The 14,131-nt window shown below is 34.0% G+C and overlaps 1 protein-coding gene across 1 annotated transcript in view; it reads left to right on the forward strand.

Annotated features, from left to right (window-relative positions):
• Positions 1-9,254, forward strand: part of LOC113499258 — a 113,169-nt gene extending 103,915 nt beyond the window's left edge. The window contains exons 4-9 of the mRNA XM_026879663.1: positions 2,079-2,287; positions 2,914-3,049; positions 6,942-7,075; positions 7,635-7,750; positions 8,301-8,404; positions 8,898-9,254. Coding sequence (XP_026735464.1) covers positions 2,079-2,287; positions 2,914-3,049; positions 6,942-7,075; positions 7,635-7,750; positions 8,301-8,404; positions 8,898-8,995 — 797 coding nt within the window. The 3' untranslated portion in view covers positions 8,996-9,254. The remainder of the gene's footprint in view (positions 1-2,078; positions 2,288-2,913; positions 3,050-6,941; positions 7,076-7,634; positions 7,751-8,300; positions 8,405-8,897) is intronic.
• Positions 9,255-14,131: the final 4,877 nt, after the last annotated feature.

Below are 14,131 nucleotides of genomic sequence, written 5' to 3' on the forward strand. Positions count from 1 at the left end.
CATACACAGAACAACCGCCCTTGTTTTACAAACATTAAATATTAAAGAGGAAAGCTCTAATAATTACCAAATTAACTAACGACTTAAACACCAAGTACTACCCACTACTTACACTTTTCTTGCGGGCGTCAGATAAAGGGACTAAGGGATTATAGTAAACACTCTTCTGATCCGCTTTACTGTAATTTGTTACCGATTCTATTCTCGGTGTGAAATAAACGGGTCTGTTTTGTAACACGTTTCAATTAAAATTAAAAGAACGGTCACAAGAATAAATTGATTTCTTTTGTTTTACTTTTAATTTAAGCCTCTTCGGGTTGAAAATGGTTTTTTTTTTAAGTTGTTTCTTTTAATTCTTCAAACTCGTTCGCTGTCAGTCAAAAGGTCCATACGGAATAAATGAGTATAAATAATTTAGTTTCAAAGGAGCTATGTGACAAAAACAAAATCTCTTTAAATACAAATTAAATTTCAAGCCAAGATCTCACCACAAAGAACACGAACACAGAATCCAAATTTTCATTATACTAAATGGAAGAAACAGAATTACCAGGCAATAATAAGTTGCAGAAGTATTAAATGGCATATTCGGGAAGCAAAAAGCCGCGATAGCAGCAAGGACGTCGTTTAGCGTTACAGCCGAACTTCTAACGAGCTGTCATAAACTGGGTATTTACCCGACGCACCTCGAAGAGGCAGTGCTCGAGGTAAAAATGTACTGTGCGAGCGTTATCGTAAAATCTTATGATGTAACTCCTTGCTCGCCTAGTCCCCTGGTACCTCGAAATTATTTATGTCGCTTAAGAGTTTCCAAGCGTATGGTAACTTTGGGCTTATTGTTCCATGTTTTAGTAATATAGATGCTAATTTCTTGTAAGTAAGGTTGAATTGAAATTGAAGTATTTTAAGTTATTGCGCATAGTACGAGTAGACAGCAGATAGAGGAGCTTGATGATAGATCGATGGCAGGTTAAGCTGCGCTTGATGCCGTTGGTTCGTGGATGGGTGACCATCCACATCTTTGACAGCAGTTAGAAGTAGATGGTCTGATAACCAGTCTCACTAAGGGTATCGTGTTGCCCAGGTAACTGGTTTCGGAGGTCAAATAGGCAGTCGCTACTTTTAAAACTCTGGTACATAACCAGGTTGTTAATTTTCAAAGTAAGTAAATATATGGTAGGTATGTCTAATTATATACAGCGCAAGAAAATAAGAAGCTTAGGATAGCAAGTATTAAATTCGTTTAAAATTGGCAAACTACTGTATCCCTTTAACATTACACTGTATTTTTTTACCAGTTTTAGTACCTATCCTTCCTATTCGAAATTGAATTAAATTTTGCAATAGTGATCTAACATTGGCTTTCTCACTTAGTAATTAAATTGTAAAAAAACTAAACTAATACAAAACATGAATTAAGAAAATTATAACAGCGACTCATAAAAAAGCTTTTCCTCAGAAAATGTTTCGCACCTCTGAATTTTGTGACTTTCGCAGGGGTACTAAACACAAAAAAAGTAGACGAAGAAGCTTTTTCGTCATTGTTAATGCCTTGAGCAAGTTATTAACTTTTATACGTAGTGTCAGAAAAGTGACAATGAAAATAAATTGCCTATTACGACTGACTTTATTATTAAGACTCTGAATGCGTCATCTTATCCATTTACTTTTCAAGTACTTTTCTTTATTTATGGCCAAGTTTAATTTGGTATAACAAATCTATTGCCTACAAATCTATTCGTCCTCCCGTCTCGATCATATTAATACATTATCTCCTTTCTGTCATTACTACTACTCCTTTTCTTATCATTCACACATTTCTTGCTTTTGTCGTTTCATAGATACAGTGCACCTACGTTGGCTGCACAAAATATTGACGTCATAATTACTGCTTAGTTTAAAAAAACTTCTATTAAGAAAAACATTACTATCTCTTAAGAATTAGTTGTTTCTTTTTTCGTTTGACGTGAAAAAGCTTTCATTTGGTCCCATAAAAGTGTCACTAAATTTGGCGCAGTAGTTTTAATTTAGAGCCGGTCATACACTCTCGTTCTTAAAAATAATATTATTGTTCCCAGGTACAGTTATCACACTAAAGTCCCTACAAATCCATGTGCCGAAGGCGGTGCTGACAGGCCACGACGCCGACCTCATGTGCACCTACGAGCTGGAGGGCGCGCAGCTGTACTCCATACGATGGTACAGGAATATGATCGAGTTCTACCGGTTTGTGCCTAAGGAATCGCCGGCCACTAAAGTGTTCCCCGTAGCTGAAATTAAAGTTGATGTAAGTAGAATGTTTTGGATTATACTTGAAATTATTTTCTCAACTGTTACAAAACAGAAGGACGTTCTTGATTCGTCTGTAATATGTTTCTTAACTCAGACCTTCGGACTGGGTATGGAAAAGGCTTGAAATATTTCTGACTTCAGAAAAGAACGTGCTTAATTCTTTTGTATTATGTTTATTACCTAAATCTTTTGCACTGTATGATCCGATTTTGTAGATAGTTTTTTAATTTATTTAACTATATTGAGGTCAGTGAGCTCAGGATAATAAACCAGCTGCCATGAATTCATGTCCTGTCTGAGGTTTAAATTCTTCGATCACAGAATTTAAAAAAACGCCAGCCTATTTCAGGCAAAGTGCAGACTTTGGGGTGAGACTGGCTACTGTTTTAATGTAAATACTAGCTGTCCCAGCAAACGGTGTTTTGCCATACAAATTAGTTCAAAAAAATAAACAAAAGACTATAAAAATAGATGTTGTCCTATTTTCAGCCTACCCGATATTTACACAAAATTTCATGAGTAACGGTAGAGCCGTTTCGGAGGAGTTCCATTTCCACGTCCAGTGTCACACCGTGACACGACAATTTTATATATTCGATTATAATACTTCTTGTTTAACAGGTAGCAGCTTCAGATCAAAACCGAGTGGTCCTGACTGAGGTAGATCGGACGCTGACTGGCGAATACCAGTGCGAGGTGTCAGCTGATGCACCCTATTTTCATACTGACATTAAGGCAGCCATGATGGTTGTAGTAGGTAAGTGACATCTACAGATTTGTTTCTTATGTATGCGTCATGAATTTAAAAAAGTGTGTGGAAGTGCCTCGGGCTTTTTGACAAAGCATTAGGATACCTACAGGATTTTTTCAGACAAAATAACGGTTAAATGAAAAGTGATTTAGCATTAAAGTAGGTATTATTGATAAAAAACGGGAAATGATAAGTAATTTTCAGCAAAGGCTAGGCTTTCCTTCTAGGCTTTATTAAAAAACACAATAAAGCAATTAAAAAAAGTTAAACGTAACCTATTTGTCAAAAGTTAAGCAAAATAGGCAAAACCCATTTCTCAAGACTATACCTAATCCAAGCAGATTCTCTTAAAATCTCCATTTTTAATTCCTTCCCTTGAAAAATGTGGGCAAATATACAAGATCCCCCAATCTACATAAATAAATTGCAGTTTCCCTTCACCACGAGAAAAAGTAGGGTTAATGTCTTATAAAACAAATTTTCCTTTTTAATTTGCCTTAGTTCGTTTGAACAATTCTTTATTTTTGGAGTTATAAAAGGTTGGGCGTAGTTTTATGTAGTTAATTTTCTTTTATTTTGTGTAATTAGGCTTTTAGAGATAAGAGTTCTGGATAAGAAAGTAATTAGTGTCGTGTTTAAATTGTAATACGACCTTTATGGGTACTTAGAGAAAGTAAACAGATTTTATTGCCTGCTTAATAGTAGTTTATTGTACGCTTACCTGTACTAAACACTTTACAATATAAGATTGTTGTTTTACCAACACAAACTTTTATTACAATTTATCAACCGACTTCAAAATACAGGTTCTGAATTCTTCTCTTTATTTTTATGTTTGTTATCTCTAAGAACTTTTTACTTAATTTGATGATGATTTTTTACATGACGAAAAATCAGTAACGATTCATTACGACGCTAACATGCCATATTTCTAAGTAAAAATTATTAAATTCATCCAGATTTGAAGGTTGCGATTTCTTTTCTTATTCTTAAAACCTAAAATCTAGCTACTGTTAAACAAAGGCCTTCCCCACATCCTTGAGATTCAAAGATGGAACCAGCCCACACTTTTAACGTTTAGATCGTCCCACTACCGCTTCCTAAGCCCAGCTGTGGGACTAGGAATACTACATACAAAGTACAGTTCATATTTGAATTTAAAAAATACTCTAAAGCAATCTTATCATAACGATAAGATACACTTTAAACAATATATAGTTATTCTTTAAAAACATTTCCTATGCTAAAGAAAAATAAATCTTATTTGTGTTAGACTGAATACATTGTCACAGGAAAATCGGTTTCGCTGTGAAATAGATTGCCAAGCGGGTCGACAATGATGGTTGAGAGGTTAACCATCTAGGGTGCTAGAGTGCCACATACTTAAGCATTGCAATTTAAAAGGCTTTATGCAACTTTTCCTTTCAATACAAATTGTACAGGTTTTCTGAAAAGTTATTCAATTGAGTCCGTTATTTCTCGATTGATGTAAATTTTAATGATAACTAGGACTTGGCTCCTGGATTAATAGCTAGAGTTAATCAACATTTTAGCTCTGTTTATTAATTAAAAATCCATTTTCCGAAATGTGGTATCAATTCCAAAACAATAATTTTTAAAACGACTTTTTTGGATCTATTAAAAACTTAAAATTATTGATTATTCAATCCGGACTCAGACAATTTCACTTCAACCGCAAATAATTTCCGATTATCAATTTTCAAATTAAATACACTTTCCAAAGTCAAGTTTGAAATTATACTGAAAAATACAATTCACAATGCGCAAGGAAATAGTATAGTATAAAATAGCAAAACGAATAGGAAACACAAGTGTACTTGTATCTTTGCATGTAATTTATATCTGTCAGGGTAGGAACGGAGGAGAAGAAAATGCTTAACGCGAGACAATCCAACAATTTGCTTGACATCACTTAGGTTTGGAACATGGTTACACGAAACTCGGACAAACAAAAGATAGTGATGAAAAATTTGTGTGGAATTTCTGGTTGTATTCAATTAAACTGTTGCAAAACGAATGCCTTAGTGGTGTTGTACTTCTGTGTACAGATTTGTACGAGATGCATGTGCTTTAATCCTAACGCACTTAAAGTAAAAAACTTGGAACTTTCGCACAACGCCACCTACTTTCAAACTAAGCAAAGCTTGTATTATGAGTACCAGATAAATGATAAACATACTAAAATATGTTTGAAAACATATATATTAAAAAACACCTATACCCTTTTTATCGTCTCGTAAATCATCAAATGTCTCTTGCCCTTTTGGGTTGATCGGAAGGGAGTGTCAGACTTCTACTAACTTCAATCCGGCAGGCATCAGCCCTAATTTGATCAGAACATCTATACATTAGAATTATTTGAATATATCAAAATTCACTTTCGTGTGTCGAATTCATAATCATTTGATGACGGTTCAATCAAGCGTATTTATCAGGATCGCTTGATAAGTTATAAACGCATGGCAGTCCTTAATCATGAGCTGACGAGAGTCGGATTAGTTTGACTCGCGACCCCGATAAATACGCGTGAGTAAACCGTTATTAAATAATTATGTACTAAACTCCAAATGTCATGTCAACGTCCATATTCAAGAACTGAATTCACTATGATGGCATGCGGTCTCTGTCATTCTATTAGGTAGTAATAAAGATAATAATATGTAATACCTGTAATAGTCTAAGCTAATATGTGAGACGATTTAAGAGCTAGACAGTGAGAGATTCTGTTTGAGAGCTACAAATCTATAGACAGGCATACGATATTCAGATAGATCAGTCAAACGATATTCCGCTTAATTTTATAAAAGGCTTTAATCCTGCAGTGGCGCTCACGAGCACCGTTATTTTGTACATAGTAAAACTATATCTTCGATAAAAGGAAATATTCCAATAAAATGTTCGAAATAATTCAAATCGCTTACATACTCGAGCACAAAAGAGTTCAGTTATCTGACAGATAGTCGGGAGGGCGCACCGGTCACTAGCTGCTTTTCCAATACTCTTTCACAGAATCTTTAAAAGGATTGCTGAAATATTGCATATTCACAACACAGCTGGCATTTTGTCGGCAAAAATAAACCGGCCAGTTCGATTTCAATGTAGGGAGCGCGAGGTGTTCTGTTTTCACCAGTCGAGTCTAATTTTGAAATTTTGAAATTCGAAGCTGGAAGTCTTGCTTTGAGACGGTATATTGCCGAAATATTTTATTGAAACCAGCTCCCGTATTGTTAAAGCGGCTGTATTTGAGTTTCAAAAATGGACAAAATATGTTTTGTGTGTTCTTTTCTGTTATGAACGTTTGGGCTGTTTTAGAATTTATTTCCCAATTTAGCTAAGCGTAGTTATTTTATTTTTACATAGATAAATATAGCGAAAATGCTAAAACTTCTATACGGGATAAAAGCCTGCATCTAGCAAAGGTATATTAGTCAGCTAGTTTCGTTGTGAATGTAAAACATGGAGAATGTTTAGTATATGAGTTGTAAAATTTTAACTCATGCTTTTGCACCTAAAAGGGACAGTTGTGCTACTCTAAACATGTTCGAATATAACGTATTAACCAGTAGACGCTTTAGAGAAGGTTTTAATAAAGTATGGATCTTGAATGCAACTGTTAAAAAAAAAATGGATGTCACAAGTTTCTCTATGCATATCTAATACTTACGATCTTCTTTTTTGTTTATCATCATGGGCACTGAAAAGAAGCAAGCAATCTCTAACTGAATAAACCTAAGCCGCCGTACAACGTCTCTCACATTTTTTCGATGCACGGCAATTCATCACGCACCTCCTCCCAATCTAACAAATCCAGGACCAAACTAAATACTTCCATCGAATCACCAAAGATTCCACATAGTAACACTATCCCTCTTCACAGAACCACCCCTGACGAGTCCGAACGTGACATCGGATCGTCTGTCATACGTCGGCGGGGATCATATCCGAGCGAACTGCTCGTCGCCGCCATCGCTCCCAGCTGCCAACATCACGTGGTTTGTCAACGAGCAAATGGTGAGTCCGTATCTTTATATACAACCTTATTTCTGCTCGTATTCAGTGTTAAATGTTAGGAGGGTTTGATAGTAGTATAATTCCTTGGTTTCTTTGTATAATAATATATCTTACGAACAGTAATGGTAAAACTATTAGTCTATGAGGCGTAAGCCACTACTGTTGGTGTTGAAGGCGTCATTAACAGCTCTTTTTTTCATATTTGTCTGGATTTTGAACCCCCTACGTGTCAAATATATCAATCCGTTTTCGAATCTTTCTAGATTTGTGTACGATAAAAGCTTCTACTTATATTTGACTCCATTAGCTTTCCTCCCTGCTTTTTGAAGTGAAATTCCAAGTCTGATATGGTAGTTATTTTAATACCACCAAAAACAATTAAAAAGAAAAAAGATCAATGATTTTCCTCATATAGAACGGTGTTGGAGTGGAAGTCATTTAATCTTCCTGATATTTTAAGTACTGATGATTGTGCGCTTAGAATTGCTATCAGGTTCACACCACTCGCAGAAAAGCCAGTTAAAAGATAAATCCGGTTGAAATAGATCCTTTTTCCTAGGTACCTGGCTTCACAGCCAACCATGTTCTGAACTTCAGCAATGGCTACGCGTCCAGTCAAGCGACTCTCGAACTGGAAGCCGCTGTGCATTCCCCTGTGCCTACTCTTATGATACGGTAAGGAGAAATAATTAAATAAAGTACAATATGTATGTGTCCAAAATATGAACACTAGGTTCAGTCTTGTAAATTGTCATTTGCCACAAAAAGATAAGGAAAATTTCGTATGGGAAACATTACACTTGAGAATTTTTCAAAGGTATGTTGGCGGATGAAGTCTCATGCTAGGTACATCAACTATATAATGCAAAGACTAAGACTAAGAAGTGGTGTACTTTACGAAGTGGTGTACCTGCCTCTGTCCAAGAATAGACAGCAAGGGGCTGATAATGATAATAATTTTTAATCAAATACTAGATCTTTGAAAGTGACTTCGAGAAGTTGCAGCTATACTTCACACCCTTTTAAAGGAAAAAATAACCCATGCCAGTCTCAAATCAAGATCAAAATAATTGAACTGACAAATTCATATAACATTCAAATGAAAACAATGCAGCAACTACGAAATGGTTTCCATATTTTTGCAATATTTACCCAAGTTTCTCTTTCTACCCCAAGGCGTCATTTGATAAACAACATGTAGATGTAAGGTTTTGGTTTGTGGCAGGTGTGAGGCGTCAATATTCGACGTGTGGAGATCGACAAGTCACACGATAGTGTTACGAGAACGGAGCGCCAACCCTGCGTCTGCTTTAGGCAGAAGTTTAACAGGTAAGATATTGAGAATAGTAAACGTATTTGTTTTCTTGAATTAATTTTTAATGAGGATACAATGAGCCAGTCGAAACTACTTCAAAGTTTATCTTCAGAATACTAGTTTTTTTTCTGTGTCACTAACACTATACCCGAGTAAGTCTTAAACCTTAAGGCCAGTTTACTCATGATCCCCGGAAGACCGGGGTAGAATTATTTGCACTCTCTGCAAGCTAACGGCATACTGTCATATTTATCTGAAGTTTGAATCTGAGAGCATGAGGGTGTCAGTGCATGATTTGGACTCGTCTGCGATATCGAGGTTCAAAGGGTTCTCTGTATTTAGAATTCTAAAAGAGATTCTTCAGAACTTCGGACCAAATGAACCGATTAAGCCTAAAATTGTCTTTTTATGTCGTTTGGTCCCCTATTTTGGCTCAATCGTTTTTAATTTGAGTAAGTTGTGTGTTTTTGTTTTCTAAAAAATTTTGACAGTCATCTTCTCCCCCAGGTGCCGCTACCGAAGCCTGTCTGCCAACAATAATGGTGATCCTCCTTCAGCTCTCCTTACAACTCCTACAAAGGTACAGCGGCACATCCATCAGATAGCTGTTCGTCTGTTCGTGTGTTAACTGCAAGTTGAACTAAACTAGTAATTTGTACGTTTAATACTGTATTTAGATAAAGTCTCAGGGTTTGAAGCAATTCTATTGGAATTAGATAAGTGTTGGTTTTTTAACCTTTGTTTCTTTTCTTCTTTTTTTATATTTACATTTTTCTCGAGTCACTTGACGTATTCAATATTGTTTTTGGGTCCAGTAAATCTGACGTTGTTTTTAATTCTTTAAATAAAACTGCCAATTCTCGTCATCAATGTAATCATTTTGCACAATTTTATCAACCCAAATCTACCAGCCACTTACAGAAACTCATATATCTATTTATCTTGTCTATCTAAAGGTTCTCTAGAATATATCGCTATTAGCGAAGAATCACTGCTGTGATTCCATGGTATACAATAAAGAATATTCTACACCTAATCTAAAAATCAGACCAACACACCCCACGTACAAGCAATATTAAAAACAAAATAAAAATACAGCGCTGACCTCACCATTCAACTCAACTTGGTAGTCCAACATTTCACAACTAGTTCATTTGCAGTCAGAAAGTTGTTCCGGTCAAGTCAAAATTAGGGAAGTTTGAACTAGTCTACAAAGTTGCAACTGACCTTCTTCACATCAGTATGCGTGTGCAACCTTCAGCGAGGGTTATACCACCTCTCCATTTACAGTTTTAGTTGTGGAAGGGGACGCCATTATATGCAGTGTAGAGCACTCTCCCGCTTTCACATCTGCAGTATTTTTTTTATTTTAAACGCGTATCGGAAATAAAACAGATCCTTTTAATTGAAAACTGAACTACACATGCGCGTTTGAAAAGGCTAGCAAATAATAACTGAATTATAAAGTGGTCCGAATTGATAGCTTAATGAAAACGACAACATTTTTAACTCATCTCGTTTCTTCGTATTACGAGAATTTGTGAGATATTTTAATTCAAATTGCATAAGACATTTCTGATGTCTATCCTTTCCTAAACAATTTTAAAAAAGATACGTTGATAGAATCAGTTTGTTTCACAAAAACTGGACCAAAATCATTGAATTTTCAAATCTATAACTGAAGGGTCAAATTTGATCGAACGTCCGCATTGAAAGGTTGAGTGACCGTTACATGGTCCATATTTTTGTTTCATTTGAGTAGGGTTGGCGAAAATCTCGTTTATTTTATCGATAGTTTTATTTTGTTTCATTTGTGGTTTTGTCTAAAAAATGCTGTTCCCTCAAAAGGAATTGAGGACAATATGTTAACTGTTCTGATGTTTATAGTTAATGTCTAACTAATGAATGAATTGTATTGAAGCGTGTATTATAAAGTGAGCTTCAAGTTTTTTTTTTGTTCGAAAAATTGATACCAGTAGTCCATTTCTAGGTACCTACTAAATATTAAATGATGTAACAGTTTACTCACGCGTATTTATCGGGGTAGCCCGACTAGTTTCGGACCCAACCGGAGTCCTTAATCATGAGCAGACGCGGCGGGATCGCGAGTCGAACTCACTCACCTACTAAATAATGTCAAATATACCAGTAAATATATTACACTAGTTGTTGCCCGTGGACCCGCCCGCTTAATACGGAATAGAATTCCACGAGACCATATAATCTGGATAAAAATGTCTATCCTATGTTTTCGTCTTGGGTATAAATTATCTGTGTACCAAATTTCGTCTAAATACGATCAGTGGTTTTTGCTTGAACGACGAGTAAACATCCATTCTGCTTTTAATACGAGACGTAAAAAGAGATACACCAAGATTGTTTTGTTTTAATGTTCCTACTACTAAGCAAAGAGCTGTAGCTACGGCTTGTGAAAAGCAAATTGAAAGATATATTTATTTTTATTTTAAGTGTCTGCAAAAATAATACACGCTTGAATATAAAATACAGTTTTATTTAGGAAATATACTGTTAACATAGACTGATTATATAGAATAATTTGTGTAAATAAATATAATAGTGAATGTTTGTAAATATTTACAAACTTAATTAATAACGCTCGTTTTAAAAATAATAATGTTAATAATTCATATAAATAAGTGTTAGTCCATTTATTATATGCAAAAGAAATATAATTTTATATTTTATTAGATTAATACAATTTAGTCAAATATTCTGTTTTAATATTAAACAAAATATGTATAAAAATAACATTTTCTTTTATAAAATGTTAATTTATCAAAAATATTTTGAGTGTAGTTAAAGGCTGTGTAAACAATACCAAACAATCGAGCTATTATTGTTAATTGAATTGGTTTATTTAATTTGCGATACTTTAAAATTGATGGTGCATTAAATAATTATTGTAAAAAAATAAAGTGTTAAATTTAAAATGTATATAATTATAAAATTGGTTAAGAATGTTGTAGATGAAATGTTTTTATGTTTAAAAACTCGTATTTTTTTTAAATTTTGATTTTCATTTATGTGGGAAAACTTATTTCTCAAATTAAAATGGCTTTATTTCTTTGAATATAAGCTTTTTTGACAATATGGGAATTAAGTTTATCAATAAATAATAATCGGCCGTAAGTTTCGAAAGTTTTTGCTTGAACCAGATAACAAAATTTTCGAAAGCAATAAAAAATATTTATTTCTAAACACATGACCCTTTATAAGCCCTCCCCAGTCAAGTAATAAAAGAATATTGAAGTTTAATCCAAAATAAACATAAAGAACAAATACAATTATATACGAATATATGAGAAATATGAAAAAATAGGACTGGATTAAACAAAGGCTTTTGTGCTGAGTGTAAGCACTCGTCAGTTCAATCAAAAGATACGGAATAAATACGATGTCAGGGTTCCTACCAGCACATCCCAGAGCAAACCTCTCGGTACCGTGCAAGCGAGAAAGCAAGCTACAACGCGAAGAGCGCTCTCTCGCTTTAACTACCATAATAGCTTAAGCTTAAGAGCTGATGGTAGTTCCCCAGCTTTTGTCTTTATTAAGGCTTTATGGCCGCATTAACCATTATGTTATCCAAACAAACTGTTATTAACACTACAGACTTCAGTTTCGTCTGAATAAAGGAACAAGCCGTTAGTGAATGACAAATACAGTGTTAATAATGTGACGAAGTTCTTTCATAATAAAGATGAAACTTTGAATCAACCTTAGTGCAACAAAATACAGTAACAAATAAGTAGTATTTCTACAACCGGTAAAGATAATAGAAGTCGCTTAAATGTGTAGAAATTATATTTTCATTCGATATTTTCATTAAAGATTGTCTAAACTATAAAATTGTTTTGAAGTATTTTTATTGTTTCGTTTGATTTCTTACCGATTGTAGCATTGTTACTTATTTAGGTTGCAACTAAGGTTGAAATTTGTTTTTATCGAAAGCATGTAGGTATGTGTCGTTTGAACATTTTGAAAATAATATGCTGAAAAGACCGAATCTTGTTTTTATCCAACTCCGAAAAAAAGGGGGTTGCGATTATTTCCAATTCCGTATATAATCAAAAATATAGATATACATGTACTTTATTTTGGCTACAATATAATGATTTCATTTATACTTTATTTTAACTGTATTTTTAATGTTAAATTCGTCCTAAGAATAAACCATATTTTTATTTATAACTAATCACATCTCCTAAATCTACAATATATTCACCTAATTGTGCATTAAATTGAACATAATTCTAGATAATAATGTATTGATAAATTAAAAGGAAAATTAATAAAAAATAAAGAAGTACTAATTGTAATTTTTGACTTTTAATTTTTTCTTTAACACCATACCCAAACTCACTTTGGAGTTCACTTTTGACCACGATTTAATGTCAACCGTTACATTTGAAGTGAGTAACGTTTCTCTTTAAATCAAATGTTGTAGTAAGCATCCCTGGAAAACAAAAGTTTTGATCTGTCTAGCCTTAACAAGTCTATACTTCAATACAGAGACATAAAAAAAAATTCCAAAGAATCATAGGTACTACAAATTACATTTTTATAATAACTATCGTGAGACTGATTCATTATTAAATGATGTAACGGTTTACTCACGCGTATTTATCGGGGCTACCCCGATAAATACGCGTGAGTAAACCGTTACATCATTTAATAACAAATTACATTGCTAGGACATAGGTTGTCACGTCAGTGATTCTGTAAGATATGTTCTAAACTAACTCAACGAACTTCTAATCATCAATTGTACAGATATTCATACCAGTCACCAGTTTCCAAAAAAAAAAAGGTTGGAAATACAACCTGTTTTTAAAAAAGGAATACGTATTACTGGTTGGAAAGGCCGTCATCCCAGTTCTTCAGTTCAAACTACAAAAACTAAACCCTATCACGTACGAAGAGTTCCAAACGAAAATCCATTGACAATATCAACTCGCTTCGTTCGTTACCAAAGGCGTTCGATATTCAACAAAAAAAAAAAGACAACACTTAAACTGCCGCCGTTCGAAAATTCGGAAAAACTGGACGATTTTTGCGATTTTTTCTGAAGAAACAAAACACGGGTACAAATCACGAACAGTGGGTGCTCCGTGCCTTTTGAATAATTCATATTTCACCAGCGCAATAATAGCACAGGTGAATATTATTTTTCTTTTTGTATTCGGGTGCGTCAGTGAATAGAACAGAAAGCCTGCGAACGACTGATAATAATTCATCGATTGTTTACTACTAACGGCACGGCTGAATAAAGAGGTGCTTTTTAAATGATGAATTGTTATAAAAGAAGAGGTGTTCTATGTGCATGTGTTTTACTTAATTGGTATGGTTAGGGCGAAAATATGGGACTTTGTGAATCGATATATAAGTATAAAGGAAACCAAGTTTAGATTTTCCAAATGTTTTTTACCGTGAATTTTTCGCTTTTTGTAATATTATTTACCTACCATTTAGATTATATCTGGATATTAGGAATCTATAACAATACATTAAGAACACATCAATAATATTTATCTTTATACCTACCTAAAGATAAATATTATACGAAGGTAGTTATATTACCTACATCTAAAAGAAACCAGAGATGTCAATATTTAGGTACTAAAATTTTGAGTAAACCAAGTTATTTAGTGAAACATTTTCTTATTTACAACGCATCATGACACCACATACTTCGAAACAAAAAACATCTGAACTACAACCCT

Source organism: Trichoplusia ni, chromosome 12 (assembly GCF_003590095.1).
Source record: "Trichoplusia ni isolate ovarian cell line Hi5 chromosome 12, tn1, whole genome shotgun sequence".
NCBI classification, from domain to species: Eukaryota; Metazoa; Arthropoda; class Insecta; order Lepidoptera; family Noctuidae; genus Trichoplusia; species Trichoplusia ni.